The sequence below is a fragment of the Lotus japonicus genome, chromosome 6 (genome assembly GCF_012489685.1).
Source record: "Lotus japonicus ecotype B-129 chromosome 6, LjGifu_v1.2".
Lineage (NCBI taxonomy): Eukaryota > Viridiplantae > Streptophyta > Magnoliopsida > Fabales > Fabaceae > Lotus > Lotus japonicus.
In genome coordinates, this window is record NC_080046.1 from 24,668,108 (window position 1) to 24,690,976 (window position 22,869).

Here is a 22,869-nt window from a genome sequence, read left to right on the forward strand (position 1 = left end):
ATGGGATAGTTCAAAGAATCAACACAACTTTTTTCATTACGTGGTCATAATTAACGGCTAGGCACTCTATTTCCCAAAGTATCCTTATAGCCACTACTTTTTTGTAATGTGGACGAGAATTAAAGGTTCAACACTTTTTTTGTCTTGACCAAAGTATCCCCACAACCAGTGACGGTGAGATTAATTTCTTACCTCACGATCAACATACTACACGCTAAGGGACTAATCAAGGAGTTTTTTCCATACACGAGTTGAGACGGTTTAACACTTACAATCAATAGAAGATGAGAAATCAAAGGGCCAGCAGGAAAATAAATAAAAGATGTAACCTAGCACAAATAATAGCAGACATTTACTTCATTAGTTGACTAGTAAAGCTTAATTGTCGTGCATTGGTTGATACCTTTCTTCAACAGAAGTTCTTGTTTAACCACCAATTGATTTGATTAGTTCATCTCTTTCACATAAGGTATTTCACATATTTCTTAATTCTTATGCAGGTTTGATATGGGCCTAAATAATAACGCAGGTTTGATAGGGAATTGGTATTTGTCATATTGATTGCTTACTAACCTTGTTTCTATTTCTAATGACTCCAAAGCAACCATATTCAGTTTCACTGGGTGCATAGCATGGCACCTTCAGAATCAATAGGGATCTGCAAAGATACACTTCACAGATAATACCGTTGCTCTTACCTGCATCTGCTAACCAAAAAGTGCTGTTGGATTGATGACTGAAGAGTCTGATTCTGATCATAATGTTCGTCATAAATATTTTTCAAAACAAGGAAGGAAACCAATTATACAATGCCAAAATTTTTGCTCGGGCAAAGAGACCCGACAACAGCTCAAAAAGGGGGTATTCAATGTACACTCTTCAGAAAATTTTACAAGATGACAAAAAACGCCAATAGTCACCTCGCAACAAACCATATTGAATTCATAGAAGCTTCTGAAATGGTATTCTGTAAAGCCGTTTGTCAAGCTGAAATAAAACTTCAGCAACAGCAAATGGTATAATCTCTTCAAAGTTGAGCAAGCTGCTGTTTCACAGATTGTAATAACTTCAATTTTGACTCGCAGATGGCAGAAAATTCTGTCAACACTTTAAGCTTCCCGGTGATCATTTTCCTGGCAACATCAGCAGGACTCCAAGACTTGAGTGATTGGGAGATGCGATCACCGAGTTCCTCATCATTCATAGAGGAAATGAAAGTTTCTAAAATGTGAAAGACCTTCCCTGGCCCATCACTTTGACCACCTTTCCGAAGAAGCAAGAGAATGTCCTCCAAATTCTGATCTTCAGGCCTTCTGTTCCATTCACTTATCCATTTCATAACATCCTCCAAGACAAGAGATAAATTCTGGACAGAATCTGTGATTGCATGCACCAGATTTGAGCTAGACTGATGAGCGGATCCACTTTTCTTTTTCTTTTTACTCGATGGAAGACATGATCTCAAGCAAGATTGTATCACAAGTCCATGCCAGGCCAAAGGTTCCGTAACTAATTGCATCAAAAGTTGAATGTCACTACAAGGAGAACTGAGATGGGGCTCTATGGACCTAACCTTCTCCAAAATATACTTCTCCAGCAAAGAGTCTAAGGTATTCCAAATACGAGGCCTACATCCATTGCTATCAGGGTGCCCAAGTTCGTGGGAACCTAGGCTCCACGCATTTAAGAATACCATGAAATTCAACCAGTCAATTAAGTTGGAGTCAGAGACCTGCAACAATTTTTGGAAGTTATACATCAAATTCCTATATGCAACTATATATAACAGATACTTTTATGCATCAATAAATAACCCAAGGGTGCAAGTATATTTCCCATATCAACATAAAGAATGACTTCCCATTTCACTTTAGTTCTGAAATATTTATATCATGGCAGTTATTTCAATTTGGTTCTCCATTGGAAATATAGTTATTCAAAATGTTTATTGTGTGGGGAAAACAAGCCAAAACATGAAAGTGACACTACTAAGTTGTCTCAGTTTCACAGATCACCTCAAAATGCTTTAACAGTATTAGAATAAAACCTAATGCAATCATACCACGGAAGAACGTTGACCATTAGAGAAATCCATGACCACTTCTATTGCTTCATTAAAAGAAAAGCCCAAATATTGTGCATAGCGCTCAAGCAATAATTTCAGCTCCAAAGTGATGTCTGGTGTAACAGAACCATTGACCTCAACATGCTCTTTGATTGATGCTGAGGCATTTTGAATTGAAAGATAGATCATCCGAGGAAGTAGGGATTTCTTCTGAATGACCCTCTTTAAACTCACCTCCCTCTCTTTGGTCTACAATGGTTGAGAAACCATACAATAAAGGAAGGAAATATTAAAAGAAATGATAGTTTAGGTTTTACTCCAAGTCTGCAACAAACATTACCAGCACCATGTCAAGAACAAAATTGTCTTACCGGTATTTCTCTAGGAGGACAATAAGAAATCCCTTCAAATGGCCCTGAAACAGAAGTCAATTATTGTGATCAACAAACACAAATTACATGGAATACAATACCAGATTATAATCTGAAGTCCAAACAACCACAGCGTTTAGAACGGCACTTGGAAACTCACTAGCTATATCCAATTATTTTCAAATATATTTGGATTTTTTACAAACAATCCCATTCATCCATCAAAACAAAACAAACCAAACCCATTCACATCCATACCAGTCTGTCCAATAACTCTGTTAGAAGTCCCACATTGGCTAGAGATATGGCATAGATAACCTTATAAAGGGTAGAGCAACCCTCAACTCAAGAGCTAGCTTTTGTAGTTGAGTTAGGCCTCCCAAATTCTAATAAACACTAAGTTGAAACAAATCATATGATACATTCTAAAATATTACTTGATTGTATCTTTTTTTTTATGGAATACTTGATTGTATCTTTGAAATTTGGATGTTTGAGCAATGGTTGCTGCACAGCTTAAAATACTGTCACTGAACTTGTTTATTTTTTATTTTACAACATATTACGAGAACACTGCTGCACACGTGGTCTTTCTTTAAAAAATGTTATATACCCCATTTTCTTAACTAGTGATCTCGAGTTCAAGCTCTAAATTAGGTTACTTGGAGAAAGAGAGCTTAGGCGTCTATACTAGACCTACTCCTCTTGAGCGGGATTTCCCCCTGTGCTTTGACCTCCTATCAAGCCCAAAGGACTTTAGCTTGTCGGAACATTGTTAAGATAGTTTAATCTATTGGGTTTTGTTACAACCAGAATCTCAGAGAGGGACAAGAGAGGGAATAGGGAGAGAGAAGAGAGAACAAAGGGATAGAAGGGGTTTCATTATCTCAACAATATTCAACATATCTCAATTACAAGGCCAATCCCTATTTATATGCGTAACATATCCCTCCCCTTAAAATTTTCCTTGTCCCCAAGGAAACTCATCAAAATCCAATCCACAAAATGAACAACTAAACTAAATGAAACAAGAGTACAAGAATCTAAGCAACAATATGGAATGAAACACCCCTAAAAAAAATGAAAATACAACTCAAACCCAACAGGAAATTGAAAGGAAACAAACAAAACAAAATAAAATGGAAACGGGCTCCAAAACCAGATCAAGACAGGTGCAAGGCCCAGCTTCTTCCCAACTCCAGCGGTTTGGGCCTGGCCCGCTCGGGTGGGAGAGGGGTCCAGCCCCCTTCCTTCGCTCTGCGATGAAACACATACGCACGTCCCTTCGCTCTTGTTCTCTGTATCAGGTGCCTCCGCCACCATGTCCCATCCCATGCCGAAGTCCGGCGGCTTCGCCGGTGGTCTCCTCGCCGTGACCATCTTGCAAGACTCGTTGATCAAGAAGCCATGATTGCCGCTGTAAAGGTAGATGTCTGGCGGCTTCCACAGTGGACAAAGGACCGGTCGCCAAGAATCTACAGCCAAGAAGCACAGTTCGCTGCTGCAAAAGAACGCATCTGGAGGCTTCCGTGAAGGCCTTCCCACGCCGTCAATCGCTGAATCACCACCGGAATCAGCCAGGACACCGCCGCTGAGCACAGAATTCCCAATTTTGGGCGAAACCGCAAATCCTAAATCGCTGATTTGGGGAAGAACAATTTCGAGCCCTAAATCACGAAATTGGAGTAGAACGGCATCAAATTGAGGAAGAACGGCGTTGATTTTAGGAAGAACGCTGGATTCGTTCAGGAACCCAAACGAAAACGCCTTTGAAGAATCGAAGAAGACGGTGACCATCGCCGATTGTTTGTACTTCTCCGCCGCGTCTTCTTCAGCCTCAGCCGCAGCACGCTCTCGTTCTGCTTCCGCTTCTCGTTCTACCGCCGCTGCCGCTTCTCGCTCCTCTGCGGCTATGGCCTCGCGCTCTGCCGCGGCTTCAAGTTCAGCGACCTCTGCTGCTTTCGCCTCGTATCGCTCATACGCCGCCATGTATCGCTCGTATTCTGCGACGTGTCTCTCGTACGCCGCTGCCGCTTCCAAGCGCCGGCGTCTTTCTTCATCTTCTCGCTTGTTCTTCTCGCACATCTGTTCGAATGAAATCCACCACGCATCCATTTTTTTTCTGGTTCAGGTGCACCGGATCGGTGCTCTGATACCAATGTTACAACCAGAATCTCTGAGAGGGACAAGAGAGGGAATAGGGAGAGGGAAGAGGGAACAAAGGGATAGAAGGGGTTTCATTATCTCAACAATATTCAACATATCTCAATTACAAGGCCAATCCCTATTTATATGCGTAACAGGTTTTATTTGTAATTGTAATCAAAAGACAAGGTATTTCCTCTTTGCTTTGCTTCAAGGTAAGAATGCAATTTGAAATTTATTTTAGCTTTGACGCACACTGAAAATTCATATTAACATGCCGATCCTAATTAGTTGCATGAATACAAGATGCATGGTTTCTGAGCCACAAATATGATTGAAACACTAACCTAAGAGGTAATTTTTATCCAAAGTTGGTGTCCACCAGGGCCGTGTCTGCAAGTCTTCATTGAAGGTCAAAGACTTCAACCCAATCTCATTAGATAGCTCAAGGAAGTGAACACCACATTTCAAGCTTTGAAGTATGCCCTGCGAAAATATATGAACTTGTAAACCAACCATCACATTTACTAAGAGTGGTGATTACTTATATAATAAACTAAATTTGGAAGATATGAATCACCTCTTCTTCTTCGATGTTATCTGCATTCTGCTTTAGCTGTAAAATGGGTGTTTCAACTCTAGCCGCTAAATACTGACTAGAGTGTTGCAACCTATCCTTAAACTGGACAAATTCAATTACCTGTAATATAACAATGGACATATATATATGCCAGATCAATTAACTCAAACATGGACATGGTGGTTTCAACATTACAGTAGAACCGACATGAATAAAAGATTATCATACAATGTGTATAATTTTTTGCTTACACGAGCAGAGCCATATCTATCAAACTTTGCCCCTAATAGACAGAAGCATTATTTTTTTTCGAAAGAGGCAGATGCATTATTGATGTTTTCAGTATGGCACACCACTAAGAATACGATAAAACATGATAAAATCTCGACTTCATTCCTATCAAGGTTTGGCATATACATTAACGAAAAGAAGTTCCTTAGAGGTTGTTTGTGAGGGGAATTTTGGAGGGAAGGAGAGGGGAGGACATTTTTTTATTTTTAAATTAGAAATTACATAATACCTATGAAGATAAATAAATTATTAGGACATTGTATTTATGCTAATTTATCATTTTAAGAAATTGTCATATTAGAAGCTATATATTTAAAAATGAAACTGAAACATATATCCTCCCCTTCCCTCCAAAAAATCCCTCCCAAACAACGTCCTAGTGTTTTTGACAAAAGGAAACATATTCCACTCTTATAAAGTATAATACTAAGAAACCTATGTGGACCCTAGCATCATTTAAGAAGGGGATTGATAAACCTCTTAGAAATGAATATTTGTAACTAAGCATTGATTACCTAGCACATTATGCATGAAAAAAATCTTTTAAAAAAATAGGCTTGCAATTGCAAATCTATGTATCCATACGGTCCATGCAATTTACTTCAAATGTATACATACTTTTGAGTACTTTTTATGGTGATATGCAAGAAATGTTAAATCTGCAGATTCTCTGAAATGGTCATCCATAAACTTCAGGTAATCCTTTAGCAGACAGTTTAAATCAGTCCAAAGTGGAGATACCAACATCTGAGGCAAAATATGGTGCAACATACTTTCCATCAAAATATTCTTCACATCCAGTGATTTATACCTGAAAAGAAAAAATATGCTTCACATAAGACAGCAGCAACAAATTGTCTATGGAGCACAAATACATGAACTAGTCAGTATGGATAAACACTATGGGGACGTTTCATAAAATAATGTAAAACCAAGTGAACTGAACTATGTTACCATTCATGTGCTACTGAAAGAGCGCCATAGTGACAATACAAGTGCAACAGCAAGATCTTGTACTGTGATACATATCTGCTAAAGACAGGAGGAAGGGTGCATAAGTTATTTGAATGAGAAAAACATTGTTCCTGACACAAAAGGATCGTAAGTATTTAGCTCAAGATCTTCTCAGTTTAGCAAACCATCTAATGCCTCAAAGCCAGTAGTATAAGCACAATATAGAATTAACATGGGAAGTAATTAAAACAAGGAAAACATCGATCCATCCTTGTGAAAGATACAGTGCACTATCCTATTTCAACAATAGAGACTTTATTTAACATTGTCTCAACTCAACCGAATAACTAAATTTGAAAATTTCAATTAAGAATAAGAAAAAAAAATTTAGTTCATACTTTAGTTGTGACAATGGGAGCATGAAAAACATAAATGAGAAGGGAAGATATGCGGTAATAACATCAGAAAGACAAAGGATTGAGTTGTTCATCCTTCGCTACAGTTATGTAAAAAGGCCAAGGAAGTCAACAATCCACCGTCAGACTGTCCTATTGCAAATCTCAACATCCATATTCATGAGTCAGAAGGCACCACATACTGATGGCTAACCTTTAGAGTAGTAAACTAAAAATAGAAAAGTCCTAATAACAAAAACATCAAAAAGAAAAGAAAAAAAAACTCGGAATAGTTACTAATTTGAGACAAAGCTCAGGTTTTTAACTATTATCTTATGATAAAGTTGATGTTCTCACTAAGCAGATTCTTAGATATGATACTTCACAAGCGCATAATACAATTGTACAATACTATTCTACATAACATATGAAGACAAAAAGAATCATAGACCAGATGTATCACATGATAGCCCCAAGACCTGCACAACTCCAACGAAATGCTTTCTAAATGTATTTACAAATGAGATTCCAAGGTATGGTACAAAATAACTATCCCTGACCTTCGTATGGCTAAGCCGAACTCCAAAACCACAATTGCCTCTATCAAGTAGCCAGCACTCTTAGTACGCCAGAATAACTATACCAATAATATCACAAGACATTTACAGTGTCAGGGCATTGTACAAATACTTGAAATGTGGAATATTAACTGTCAGGCATTTTGAGAAGACAAAATTGATTAGCAATGTTACAGATGTAGCACATGAGAATGAAAATCATACACAATTCCAAGCAGAATAAAATGTTTAAATCTCAAACCAAAAAGAATTCTAGTTTGGTTCTAAAACATTTTAAAATCAAACAAATTCCCAGATTTAAATTTTCTTATCCACATACTTAGTTACAATCTTTTGGAGAGAAAAAACCACATACCGTGGGATAAAAGACCCTTAAGTTTTTCAATTCAAATAAAACAGCCAAAACATGAAGCATTCAATCAATATATTTTTTACGGAACTGAATCAACACAAATAGAATACAATAAGGTGAGCTCCAAAAAATTAAAACTAAGTTTAATGTTCAACAAAAAAAAGTTGAGCATATGAGCCCAGTTCAATTCCAGCTAAAGTCATAACTGTTTCAAATAAGAAACAAATAGTGATGTACAAGAGCAGAGAACAAGAGATTCACTTAAAAGGGAAAACAAAACACAAGAAGCAATAGCTAAAATTGACACATCAACTTCCCGTCGAATAAAAATGACACATCAAATAAGCAAAGCTTGTTGATTTCTCTGCATACTCTCCATTGAAAACCCACTCGAGTAATCATCATATCTATTAGCATTTCTCCTGCCACTACCCATAACCCAAAAAATTAAAAGACACATATTTCACTGCAGCATAACAGTACTACAATTTGTATATTAAACAAGGAAAAATTAAAAATATAACGGGAGTAGAAGATCTTCAAAATTATTTCTACAAAATGCTGAATACAGAAAAGAAATACCTAAAATGTAATATGCCATACCTGGACCAAAAGATTACATATCATTGAAAGCAGCTCCTCACCATGCATACTCTCTTGAGGATCCAAATCTTTTGAAAGCGGAAGGTTCTTGCAATACATTTCAAACATTTGAACACAAAAGACCCCAAGATCTAGGAGAAGTTAAGATGAGCTTGCGTTAATTACATTAATACACAATATGATATCTCAGGTTCTGAAGCCTGAGGCTCAAACTGGGCAAGTTTGTTTCTCACTTCACTCAAGGAAAAAAAATTGGGAATGCATTTAAATGAAGAGGTCATTTTGGTTGTATAAACAAAAAAATAGCACATCGACCATCAAAGTGGAGATACCATTGGCTATGAGATATTATGATTTCCGCAATAGAGACAAGCTTGCGGATATGTTATTATTAGAATTCGGGTTAGGTCTAACTCTTCCTGAAAAGCTAGCTTAGGAGTGAGGGTTGCTCTACCCTTTATAAACACTTATTTTGTCATATCAATAGGTCATAGAGGCATTGATACCATATCATAAACCAATTATCCCATAAACTTAACATGCAGATGTTCATTCCTGCAAACTTAACGCTTCAGATGTCCAGCCCTGGGCGCAAGGGGATGTGTTGAGAAGTGCCACATAGACTAGAGATATGGCTAAATAAGAGTTCAAAAAGGGTAGAACAACCCTCACTCCCGAGCTCGTATTTGGAGCAGAGCTAGGCCAAACCCAAATTCTATTAGTTATATTTGTTAGAGTGAAATCAAGTGTATCAAATACAATTTTTTCCTACAAGTGTTCACGAAGGAGTGTTCTTTGGGCTTATATATGGATCAAGCACATGTCCACTCAGCCTTGAGCTGGAGTCATGATTGAATTGTTAAAATTTAACAAAAGAATGGTGGCAAAAAGGATCAAATTACCATCACTAGGTTACAGAGAATCTAACACCATGTCATAGACTAACTTTCCTAAAAGCTTAATCCATAATGTGAGGGCTCAGACATGGTTTATATATCTAACAAGGAAGAAGTTGGAATTTCAAGGAGAATAAATAAAAGTTATTGAACATTCTGATGCAGAAGTATGAGACCCACCACTTTCAGAACACTTGAACATGTCCCCTAGCAATAATTGTTTAGTTTTGAAAAGGCTTATAGAAAGCTCGAGTGTCTTCTTTGGTGGAGCTGATAAAGCACTTCTGTTTTTCATTAACTTCTCCAAGAGCTCTGCCTTCCTATCGGTAGACAGGACTTCAACAAACATCTCAACATCAGAAGTGAAGCAGGCCAAGTGACCAAACCTATGAACATAAAACATAAACATAAAAAAATTCACAAAGTTACACTTTACAAGCACACTTTAAATATAAAAAGAAACAATTTATTAAAATAACTATGTGGCAAGCCAACTTGGAGTTGAAAACAAGATGTCAACCTCCTAGAAAATTGGCAAAATTCGAACATCGTGCGAACAGAATGAAGTTAATATCGTTAAAAGACACTAAAAAGTGTTTTCACTCTTCACAATAATGAAACAAGCCTAAGCCCTCAAATAAAAGTGACAAACCCAGACTGCAGCCCTGCCCAACAATCACTGAGAAGTGAGAACTCATAAACCTATATTTCAAATTCCATCAGAAGATTTTCTCCAGGGACATTCACTATCCAATTTAAATCCAGCCACCTCACAAAGCACTCTACATCTAAATGTTAATGCATGAAGAAGAAAAGTAAGAAATTGTAAGAATGATAAGTGCTGTGTTATAAGTTACCTGCAAAAGTACTGCACAATGCTATCCATTAAGTTCTCATCATTCTCCTTCCCACGTAAATGTTTTCTTCTTTCAATTTCTATAGATGCCAGGTATGGACACCTTATCAAATTATTCACAGTATCAGCTTGTAACTTCTGTATAAAAACTGATGCTGTTGATATTTGACTGTCAAACTGCACTCAAATAGTAATTTATAATTATACAAGAATCAAGTTCCATGCAAATAGTAATTTATTAATTACTGTGATAAATAAACACCCTCAAAGATGAAACATTCACCTGTTCATCTGTCAAGTGTGAAACTTTGCAATTGACAAATTTTGGGGGGTGAACTGGATCATTAACAGCCTCATCAGACCAAATGCTGCCATCTTCCAGCAAACAGGCTAAGTAATGCAGGAAACCTTCCCAGTCATCTGGACTGCCAAAACAAGAAACAACATTAATGGTAGAAAAAGCTGGGCAACTAAAGTATTTGTATAATAAAAAAAGGCGCTGAAACATAAAAGTGCGACTGAGTTTAATTCAGGAAACAAACATTGTAAGAAACAATCATGACCCAATTGAGAAATATATAGAGCACACAACTCAATGCATAAAGCCATAAACTACTAATTTAATAGCTAGATCATAGAATAAACATAATATAGAGGCACAAATCAAGAATATGTGACAACTGGAAAGCAGAGAAACAAATGACTGCATTAGAGATAAAGTTGGGTAGCACCTATTGTGGAAAGATGGTAGAATCTTGTCTCAGGTGGTTTGGGCATGAGAAAAGGCCTATAGAAGTCCCAATAAGGAGGGTAGTCCAATAGATTGAAGTAAAAGACCTAGAAAAACTATATTGCATGCCATTAAGAAGGATTTAGATGTATACATGGTTTCAGATAGGAAATTATGACATTCGTTTGATCCGCATAACTGACCCCACCTACTGGAAAAAGGTTTTTCTTACAATTTGGGTTTGGCTTAACTCTACCCCTAAAACCTAGCTTAGGAGTGAGGATTTCTCTACCCTTTATAAACACTTATTTGGCCATACCTCTAGTCAATGTGGGACCTCTCAACATAACCCTTCACGACTAGGGCAGGTCACCTGGAGCGTGGAATTTGCAGGAATGAACATCTGCGGGTCACTCATACATGATTGGTCTCCAATAAATGGATCTAGGATAGGCTCTCATACCATCTTAGAATTTGGGTTAGGCCTAACTCTAACCCAAAGTTAGCTCAGGGGTGAGGGTTTCTCTACCAATTATAAACACTTATTTGGTCATATCTCTAGTCAATGTGAGGCTTCTCAACAGTTTTCATTATTTTGTTGTTTCTACATATCATTTTAGTGAGATATTCAATAGTACCAAGAACACTTCCATTAACAACTGCCACCGGTTAACAATATAGGATTTTGAAATGTCCTAAACAAGAAGTCAGCATACAAGGCATACCATGACTCTAGGATTTTGTGAAAGATATCAGCAGCAGCGGTGTAGTCACCTGCCTGAGCCAGAAGTCTCCCCTGTCAACTTAAAGTCAAATTATAGAGGTTAATGAGAAAAGTCAAACCAGAGAAATAAGAATAATGCTCCATATTTCTTTTTTTAATTCTATTTTATGAAAGATAAGAAACAATGTGACGGAGGAGGGTGAGATAGAATACTATGCAAAAAAAGAAGATTGAAGGGGACAAAAAGCTTTCGAAGCAAGTGATTGATTCAGATACTTTACTTTATCTTTTAATGCACACAAAAGGGTTGAAAATACTGATTTCTAGTGTATTTTCCTGTAAATCAAATTCTATTCATTTCTCCAAATTAAAACACTTTCGAAAAGTCAAAGCTCCCTCTAAGGACACGTCTTTCACTACAGAACAATGTTTTACAGGATTAATTCTGTGACATTTGGCATTTTTGTATATTTAACAAATCTTTGTTTCATGCTATGTGAATTGTGATACATGTATGTCTCTTTAATTAAAAAACAGCTGCACACTTATTTTAACACTCCTTCAAAAAGATCCACTTTCAAAAGTGCATCAGTGATTCAACTCTAAATAATAATGCACTTCTGTACAAATTTTGAAGTTATTCACAGTAGGCATTAGAAAGAGTGTGAATAAGGAGTCTACTTCCGCATATTATATCCTGAAATTACTTCAAGGAATGCAAGATTTTCCACTAACTTTGGAACATACATTAATATAACCATGAGTTCCACCACAACTACCATTGATCAAGCATCCTCTCCCACTACCAGTACTCTTTTAGTTTAATTGGATGGCCATTTATATTCAAAACAAGTGAAATACAAAACTCAAAAGTTAAACTGAAGTTAGATAACAAGAAGAAAACTATAGAGATTACCTGCATCCGTAGCTTGTCAACATCAATCATCAATAGCGATCCCAATTTCCCAGAAAGAATTTCCAAAGCATCCCCAAACTTAGTTTGACGTTCCAATATGGAAATATAGACCATAAGAGCTGCAACCAATATTGGAATTGGAAATTTAAAATACAGTTATGGTTTGTTTAATGAAACAGTAGAGTATTATGGTTGTTCATAGATAACAAAGAATCACTAAATAGGAGATTCATGCTCCTATTTAACTTTGACATTTTGTCATCTTTTTCTTAGACCATTTTCCAATCCACAATTTTTTTAAGGCTTTGCTTGTAAGTTTTTAGGGAAGGGGAGGGGAAACCCTCTCCTTGTTTGGAAGTTTAAAATTTCACAAAACCCCCAATTCAGGGGAACTCAATAAAATAACTGAAGGAGGGTCTTGGAGGGTTTTCGGAAATTCCCCCAAACCCTTTCCCCCTTATTAAATAACACTCATACAAGGGGAGGGCTTCTCATAAGCCTCCCATTTCTCTTCCCTCTCCTCCAAAATACAACTCAAAAACAGAGCCAAAGTGATCAAGATTCCAATCTTGGAAACAACATTATTTTGTAACTAAAATGAAATGGAATGGTTATGAGCAGAGGTCTCTCCTGATCCTGGGTTCTCCCAATATGTAAATAATTCTTTAAATACAGTTTCATTCCATCTTCATAAACCTATTTGGAGGTCTAGAGTTCCATCTAAAGATCAAGTCTTTTACTTGTGCAGCTGTCCATATCAGAATCAATACCAAATGACATGCAACTTTGTTGGCCACACACAAGGTTATTTTACCTGATACAGATGCCACGTGTATTGCAAACTCAGAGTCAGTTCGGCACCTAATTCTATACTGTTATCAACAGGTGCTTTTTAATGGATTTCTTTACTAAGCATCTTCTGAAAATGTTGCGAGTGCTAGGTCCCTGGACCAGTTTTCAATAAGCATTGTTGTTGGTTTTTGTTGATAGTTAAAAGCCAATCACTTGTGCTATTCTTTGAAGCATTTGGTTGATGTGTAATTCTTGTATCTTTGAGAAGAGCTCTGAGTGAGAAGCTTCTAACAGATAGGGCATGGTCTTTGGCTTCTACTTGGTGTAAAGCTAGTGGCTTGTTAGAGTTCCCGTATATACATCAAGATGGACTGGGTAGCTTTGCTTCATAGATGTTTCTTACCTCTTCTGTTTGTAATTTCTTGTCAGGAGGATAAGGTTTTTTAAGGATCTCTTATCAAATCATATATTCTTTTGTCTATCATGAACAAATTATCCCAAAAGCCTAAATTTTTATGTCAAAATACAATGGTTTTATATTATTAATTTCAACATGCCCTCTCATCAAAACCCCTTTGGACTTATAACATAGACACTGCCCAGGCCTACCCACCTTATGATGAAACTCTACTATTTTTAGAAGAATAGGAGCAACAAGGTTCTCTAGACCACTTGATCATAGAAGCTCAGACACCATGTCATGAACCAATTCTCCCAAAAACATAAAACTGTTGGCCTAAAACACCCAAATGGTTTCATATTAGTATTTCTAATGATATAATTGAAATTCTTCTTCGTCAAAATAATAATAATAATAATAATAATAATAATAATAATAATCACCACAATTATAATCATCATAGATAAGAAAAAATTAGAAGATCACCTTCAGGCTCATCTAAGCTATGTGAAACAACATGTTTCTTAAGTAAGCCTTCAGCTAAAACTAATAGCTTATCTCCTCCATTGCTGCAAAGTACCTATCAGAAGTCCAGTTCCAATATAATAAGTCAATTGAGTACGACTTAGACAGATTTATATCTAGCCTGCCACCATGAAATGAATAATTCCATACATCTAAAAGAAAAACATTTCAATGTCAGTGAGGAACTATTGCTGAAAGCTTCACTAGGAATCTAGATGAAAAAGGTCTGGCATGTTTTAAAATTTTAAAGCAAGTAACAAATAAGTGGCACAGGAGTCACGAGCATTCAGGAGTTTAGTTCAGAAGAAGTTCTAAAGTCATCCATCATTATAAATATCCATAAAAACTACAAACTGCCGAACTCAAGATTATATCTTAGTAACATATTAAATCTAATGAATGATGTAGAAGGCTTTAGCCTCAAACCCTTCAGTCAGATATTCCTTGATGTGCAGGCAATGCAACATGAACATAATTTATCACCATTCACCTAATAGCAACTGTTCAGTCTTTTTGCAAAAGACACTACTGCCTTGCATATATATACTTGTACAACTTTGTTATTAATGAGACCAAAACTACTTGAACCTGAAACCAGACCAGACTGTTGAGCTACTGCAATCATCATATCTTAGTGAAACAAACACTAAGACTTAGTTCTATCTATATACCATATCATGACATATCACTTTCAAGTTGTCCAAGTTAACTTGCACATGAAGAGAGAAAACAAGAAGTGTGGAAAACCTGAAGTTGGATGCTACAAACTGCCCAAAGAAGAAACCTTTCTTCTTCAAAGAGCTTGTACATTTTAATAGCTGTCTGCCAATCAGAAAACAACAAAGCATAAATCATAAAAATAACAAACAGAATAAAATAAACACACACAAAGCCAAACCTGTTGTTGCTTCACAAATGAGTACTCGCGAACATAGCAGTTAAACAACCCCATCATTAATCCCTTGTCATTGGGGAATTTAGCACAGGCATGTTCATAACACTCAGTAGCAAAATCCACTGATCAAATGAACAAAACTCAGTCAACAACAAAACACTGCATGTAACAAAATCACACCCAACAAGCAGCCAAAAATTAAAACCAAATTGAACAACACTAACAGTGATCCAGTCGCTGGAAAACAATCTGCAGTGTGCTGAGAGTGAGATCATCCATCAAGAGAGATTCTTTGGCATACAAAAGCTCCTTAGCATTGAGGGTAACCGAAAGCGCTTCGTCGGGCTTCCCCATTCGTTCCAAAACGAGAGCTTTGAGAGCCTAATGAAGGAAAACCGAAATCATCATCATCATCATCACCAAAAAGGGTAAAAACATGTGAAAATGAGAAGAGATAAAGGAATTGAAGGTTGAGGATCTTACGAGAACGTAAGGGGAATTAGGGTGCTTGGTGAGGAGAGTGGTGACATGCTTGAGAGCGCTCTTGAACTGGCGAGAATCAATGGCGTCCCATATGGGACGAACCTTGCGCTCTGGAATTCCACCAGCTAAGCCGAACTTGGACGCCATTGGAATCGAAGGAAGAAGAAGAAAATTGAGGTGAGTGTGTGAGTTTTTGCTTCTTCTTCTTCTTTTGAAATGGTTGAAGGGTAAGAGACTGTTGTAGAGATAGAGTATCCCAAAGGAAGGGGAAGAAAGAAAACCTAGCTAGAAGTAGTAGAATAGAATACAAGTTAGTATAAAAATGAACTCTACTGGGCTTTGGATTGGAGGTTTAGAATGGTGTGCAAGTGGAATGACTGAATGAGGTTTCATTTCATATCAAAAGTTTGACTATCACTCCAAAAAAAAAAAACCAATTGCATAAATTTCTATTTTAATTAAGAGAAAATGGCTGGTACATTGTCAATATACATGCATTCAATTGATTTGTGTAGCATCAAACTTATTTTATTTTTATTAAAATTAAAAAATTAATATAATCATTTAATCCTATATGACATAATATGATTGAATGTTAGTGTAAAACTTATTTACACTAAGAGTCTGTTTGGTGGTCTAGATAGCATAAAAGTTAGGGGTGTACAAGGGACGGGTTGGGACGGGTTTTGGTTAACCCTAACCCGACCCTAAATATAGACCGGGTCAATTTATAGACCCTAACCTGTCCCTAGACCCGAAACAACCCGACAATATGCGGGTCCAATTTAGGACGGGTTTATGTAGGATAGAGCCGGGTTAGCCCGAGGGACAAGTCTAAGACTATTTGATATTAATTGTAAAATTTAAAGATAATAACATACTAAAAGAGTCATAAGTTGGAACTATTTTTTAGAAGAAATAACTTGAAAGGATCCAATTCTTGCATAATCTATTGTACTTGAGAGATTTACATTTTGTTTGATCTATATGCACACGTCACTCACTTTGTTTGATCTCTCTTCACTTGTCCCACATGTTCATAATGCACATGCATGATTTTTTTCTTGTTAGAGCATGAAAGTATCCATCTTTTGACCAACATTTATTTAATTCATAAGGTAGATGTTAAACATTTTCATCTCATCTACATGGTAAGATAAATTTGAGCACTATCTATCACATTTTAATCATTATATCAAATTAAAATTTTATAAAATATATATGTGGGACGGGCCGGGTGACCCGAGTGTCAACCCGAAGTCGAACAACTCAATGATCAACCCGAACCCGGTCTCTTTTAATGATCGGGTCGGGTTTAACCCGGCCCTAAAGGCTTGGGCCGGGACGGGTTGGCGGGTAGGGCCGGATCTTGTACATCCCTAATAAGAGCAGTATATAATAGAGAGTTGGATAAAGACAAGATATGATACGAGCAGGATAAACTCTTATCTTATTTTCCGTGTGAAGTGGACATGATAATAATAAGATATGATATAACAGTGAAAACTATATCAATTTGAATAAAAATACAAAAAAAAAATTTGAAAATTAAGTTTCTAAATTAACTTTTTTTTTTGAAAAGTGATTATTCTATTAAATTTAACTTTTTATATTTTTATAAATACATAACTTTTTATCTGAGGCACTTCAGCAATTGGTGTACTCTTTTTCCTACCCTAAGTTTTTATCTTAATTGGATTTTTCCTAGGGAGGTTATAATGAGGCACAATGCTAGACGAGATTTCTTTCTTCGGCGGGTATTTTGAAATGACTTATCTATGAGAGGGTTGTTCTCATGATCCATTTTTTATTAATAATATTCCCTTTTATTGTAAAAAAAAGTATATATTTTAATGGCGTCCAATTTTAATTTTTGAGAAACTGGAATTTTTAATGGCGTCCAAAGGGAGCTATTTAATATAAATGGGGTCCTATTTTATTTTAATGGCGTCCGAAGTTGGAATTCCGCCAGCTAAGTCAATTTTAATTTTTTTCCTATAGGGAGCCTATTTTAATTAAATGTAAAAAATATATATTTAACCAATTGGTTCTAACTTAATAGTGGCAAGTGATAAAAAATAATTAAATTTAACAAATATTATTAAGAATATTATTTTTCAGGAGTACTTCATATCTAAATTATAAATTTTTATTACATAAGTAGAGAAATAATTTTAAATAATAAAACATAAATTATAAAATTAGTTTATATTTATTACTAATAAATCAATATTTATAAGTGAGTAGTCTATTTAACTGTTAGTGAATAATAATTTTATTTATTTTTATTATAATATGAATAAAAAATAATTTTAACTAAGTAGTTGCAAGTGATGATGATAATTGAATTATTTTATCAGAGTAAATTCAATATTTCCACCTTTAATAAATTAGTTCATTTTTAATTAAATTTATGATTATTCTTATCTTATATTGTATACTATTTTTGAAACCAAATAGTGGTAATTCCGACAAGTGCTCCCCTCATGTTTTGTCTTTTTTGAGTATTAAGTAGATGATATTATATTTATATTTTTTATTTTTCAGTAATCTAAATATTAAAAAATTCCATATTTTTGAAAATAACTATAGTATAAATATGACATTTAATGGTTATGAATGATATTATAATTATAATAATTAACAAAAGTCAATTGTAATTTTTCTACCATTAAATGTATTTGACATTTTTTATTAAATCTATATTTAATGTTTGAGTTAAATATAAAAAGTTACAATTTTTTTATAGCTATGAATATTTGATGAATTAAAATTTAATTAAATATAAATTTAATTTTTAAACTAATTATAAAAACTGAATATGATGCTATTGAACCATTCATTTAATTAGTTATACAATGTCATATATGTCTATTATTTTATAAATGGAATCAAAGATCATTATCTATTTTTTTTTCGAGAAATAGAAGAATATATTAATTAAAAATGAAAGATCATGAGAACAATCCTCTTATGTAGATCGGGTAAAGAGCATGACAATAGACAACAACCCATGCCAAGCCAAAAGCAACTAGAAGCCTTGGCCACCCTCGCACTACTTTGGTGGTTAGGATAGCTACTGAAGAGCCCCATTAAAACCTCTATAGTAAAAACTCAATGGGAAAAACCCTAGAGAGGAAAAAGAGTACTCAACCCACGCCAACACCCAAAGTAGACAATAACAGAAGTTGGAAAATAATGCCACGCAATAGGTAGTCGAATCATCTTGTGGCTGCTACAAAATACAAATGAAAGTAAGTCCAAGCTCCAATAGTAATTTGGATCTGCACCACTAAGAGATTCATGCCAAATTAGATATAGTAATCAAAACACGTTTATGCTAGAAATCAACCCCACTTCACGACTACCTAGAAAGCAGAGATGCTCCATGATCACAACAAAGAAAATCTCCATGAAGATCAACTAATTCAGCTATAGCCTTTATGACATGCATGTGCTTTTAACCAGCCCCACTTCACGCCTTCCTTAGGCTTAAGATATGCTCCATGATCACAGAGAGGAAATCTCCAAGTAAGAATCACATGCTGATATTTAAGAAATACAAATCATTTAATTTGTTAGAACCACGCTTAGCGAATTTATTTGCTGAGCTGATAAGGATATCTATTTCATTCAGTACATTCCGCAGCTTCCAGGGCATATCGTTGTTATGATTAACCCATTTAACAACTAGAGTGGAGACACTCTCAATGATGATATTATGAATCACGTACTGATGGCATAAATTGAGAGCCTCAAGTATAGCAAATACTTCAGCTTCAAAGGAAAATCCAAGGCCAATGTTCTTTGAGAAGAAACCTTTGATCTCAGTTTTAGAGAAACGAAGATCTTTCAAAGTCTCTTCCACAATAATAGCTGCTGGATCCCAGCAAAAGATGAGTCCTCCAGCATTCCCACTCCCACTAACAGGACCAAAATCAAATTGCATATTTAGGGAGCTCGCAAATTTTCCGCAATTCTTCGTTTATTCTCATCCAACTTTGTCTCCTGAATGAGGCATAATCCCAGCTTTGCCTTCTTAATCGCGACCCTCACTGACCTTCTTTTCTCATCACTTCCAAGCCCTCTTACATTCCAAGACGGATCTATGAATTCTACCCATCATTGACCTAACAGATTCCTCGGATTATCTTCTTCCCATTCAGCAGCAAAGCCCCTGATTGCGTCTTTGTCACTTCCTGGGAAAGAAAGTCCAGCCGGCTTACACAAGAACCAAGCTTTCGTAGCCCTCGTGATATAACCTCCCGAACCAGTGCTTTCCACAGCAGCTTGAAGCAATGGTATTGTTGGATCAAGACCTCTAGCATACTCTGTTACCTCTCTCAAGATTGAAGGACCAACCTTCGATCTTGGCTTCCTCTCTCGCTTTTTCTTCTCTGGATCTTTCCTCGCCTTTAATGGGGCTAAATCAGCCAGGGTCTGTAGTTTGTGGCTCCTATTCACACCCTTTTCAGCATTTTGAAGGTGGTTGTTCAAGACGGAGTCATCAAAATCCTCTGAACATTCTAGGTCCACAAGGGTCTCCTCGACTGAATCGGTTCTCTCAGATTCAAATGCTATTGGATTCTCAGCATAAGAAACAGGTCCGGAAGGTTCAACAATTACTGCATTCTGACCTTTAATAGCTACTGGGCTCTCAACATATGAAATAGGCCCAGAAGGTTCAACAATTGCTGAATTTAGTCCTTCAATAGCTACTGGACTCTCGACATATGAAACAGGTCCAAAAGGTTCCACAGTTGCTGACTTTGAGCCCTTCATTACTTGATAGGATGATCCAGGATCTTATGATATTATTTCCAATCTGATTCAAGTTAATAGGGCCATTTACTCCCAACAAGTATAAGATTCGAAAATTGCATCCATACCAAAATAAGTTCCACCATTCAGTTAATATTCGCACTTTCCATATTGTCACATTTGAGTTCTTCCTTGAAGCTGCAGTACTGATATTCAAAAAGTCATCATTCTCGTCCACTTGTCTCCAATTGAATGTCAGACCAAGATTTGGTTTTGTGTACATCTCTAGGTTTTGATGATAACAAGTATATATTTTGTGTATGAATAACTTTGGTACTCTAACGTTTGTCTTTTGTGTAATTGACAAACAGGTTTTGATTATGATTAAAAGTGGAATTCATCAGAAGTCAAATACCAAAGTGTTGACCAACAAACCGCTTCTGCACTCACTACGTTCTGATGAACAATAGTTTATTGCTTCAGATGTTCTGAAGATAAAAGCTCTGATGTGGGTTCTGAAGAATCAAGTGCTGAAGACTCTGAAGATCATAAGTTCTGAGTGAATTGTCAAAGACTCTAAAGACTTGAAGATTTTGAAGACCCAAAGAAAGCTAGTTCTGAAGACCAAGTGCTTCTATTCTAAAGACCAGAAGTTTTGAAGGGAATAGTCCAGATGCTGAAGACTTGAAGTTCTAAAGATCCAAGCATCCTTGTGACTCTGGCTAGAAGTTTCACAAGTTCAAATGTAAATGGCAAAGGTCACTATCAAATAATACAATTGCAGTGTACTATCCTGACCACCACCTAACGAGGATCATCCATTGTACGATCTGGAAATTCCAGATGTACCCTCCAACGGATAGAATTTCACAACGGAAAAATCTCTCAAGGCTTGGAGTATTTAAAAGCTGAAGAAATGAAGAAAATGCTAAGAAACTTATTCCAATCAACCTACACTCAAGCGAATACCTTACCAAACATTTTCTTCATTGTTCTAAATTTGTTTACACCTTGCTTGTTCTAGAAGCACTCTTTGTAAACCCAAACTTTGATCATATTGTTTGTATTCCTTAAGGGACCGGTTAGGTCAAGATCCTTGAGAAGACTAAGACTTGTGTGTCTTAGTGGTTGCTAGTTCATAGGTGTGTTAGTCACTGAGCAAGTTGTGCTAGTGCAGTTGTAACAACCTTTGATTAGTGGATTGTCTTCATTCATCGAAGGAAGAAATCAGACGTAGCTTGAGGATTTGTTCAAGTGAACCAGGATAAAATCATTTTGTGCTTTTCTCTTATCCTTTGCACCCTTCCTTCTTTGTTGCCAAGTATTTTACGTGAAACTTAAAAAGGAAACGTTTTAATTGCAAAACCCTATTCAAACCCCCCTTTCTAGTGTTTTTCATACCTTCATTGAATTGACCAGGCCCCCCGTCAGTTGCATTCAGTTCTCTCGTGCCTCTCAACTCATTAAGTCATGAGCATGCATAATCATTAAAAAAAAGCATTCCCCGAGGCACCGCCACAGTTCACGATCCCCCAACTTCCAATGAGTCACTGCCCACGTTCTCATGGGTTAATTTTCCGACCATCTCCGGCGAAACGTCGGCGATGGAATCTTCTACCCAGGACTTCTCCGGCGAGCAGTTTTCATACAGCACAAAATCAGACCTACCATGATCTTCTTCCAAAGGATATTCCAAGAAAGGCTTGTCAAAGTCTATTAGGACTTCCATCTCCTTATTTTCCACATTAATCGAAATCTTGACATTTTCCAACAAAGGATCAGATGAAAGCAACAAGATCCTAGCATAATCATATCTTGTCTCCTTGCTTGTTTGCGGATCCATGCAAACAAAGGACCCTATGCTACTAGTTACTTTGCCGAAGAAATCCACATTCCAAAATTCAATTGGTACCTTCCATAGTTTTAGCCAAACTAGAAACCTGTTAGGTACTCTCGATGAATCTATTGGTTCCACTGTTTCAAAAAAGTCCCTGACTTCTCCTTTGCTTTGATTGATAAACTCTTGACAGTCTTCCTCAGATTGAAAGTTCATATTTTTTTCCTTTGCACCAAAAGGCCTGACTTGCATTCCTCTAAGCCCCATTTCTTCAACATGTTGCTGAATAATTGAACTTCGTTCCATATCTTTTAGCACAGCAACTTCCATTTTTGCTATATTCTTATTCTTCCCAACTTTCTCCTTTTTTCCAAGTGAAATCAGTATTTTGGTCTGGGTTTTGGTTATTAGTCTGAACATCCTTTTTCCTCCATTCCATTTGATTCTTCTTATCTCTATTTGTTTCGAAGGATGTTTTCTTCTTGGGAATCCATCTTTGCGTCCACTTCTTTCCTTCCTGACTCAACACCTTCTCTTTTCTGCATCTGTTCTCTTTTCTGTGTATGTTCTTCTCCCCGCTTCTGCTAAGCCTTTGCTCAGGAAATCTGGCGATCTTCATTGTTAAGTAGACCCCATTGTACCTCTTCTGGTGTAGTTCAGAAATCGCTCACTGCCCATCTTTCTTGACCTGAAAGCTGACGAACCCAAATTTGAAGCTTC

General features: G+C 36.4%; 1 protein-coding gene across 1 annotated transcript; it reads right to left on the bottom strand.

Annotated features, from left to right (window-relative positions):
- Window positions 1–705: 705 nt before the first annotated feature.
- Window positions 706–15,900, bottom strand: LOC130722324 (N-terminal acetyltransferase B complex auxiliary subunit NAA25). The gene is made up of 19 exons (XM_057573016.1): window positions 15,552–15,900; window positions 15,293–15,449; window positions 15,072–15,190; window positions 14,921–14,995; window positions 14,135–14,228; window positions 12,457–12,575; window positions 11,542–11,612; window positions 10,370–10,511; window positions 10,088–10,263; window positions 9,411–9,616; window positions 8,335–8,465; window positions 7,362–7,438; window positions 6,407–6,481; window positions 6,071–6,263; window positions 5,162–5,281; window positions 4,929–5,067; window positions 2,437–2,480; window positions 2,063–2,314; window positions 706–1,732 (listed from the first exon to the last, which is right to left on the bottom strand). Exons 1-19 carry the CDS (start codon window positions 15,696–15,698, stop codon window positions 1,028–1,030), a joined length of 3,042 nt encoding a protein of 1,013 aa, XP_057428999.1. The 5' UTR covers window positions 15,699–15,900; the 3' UTR covers window positions 706–1,027.
- Window positions 15,901–22,869: the final 6,969 nt, after the last annotated feature.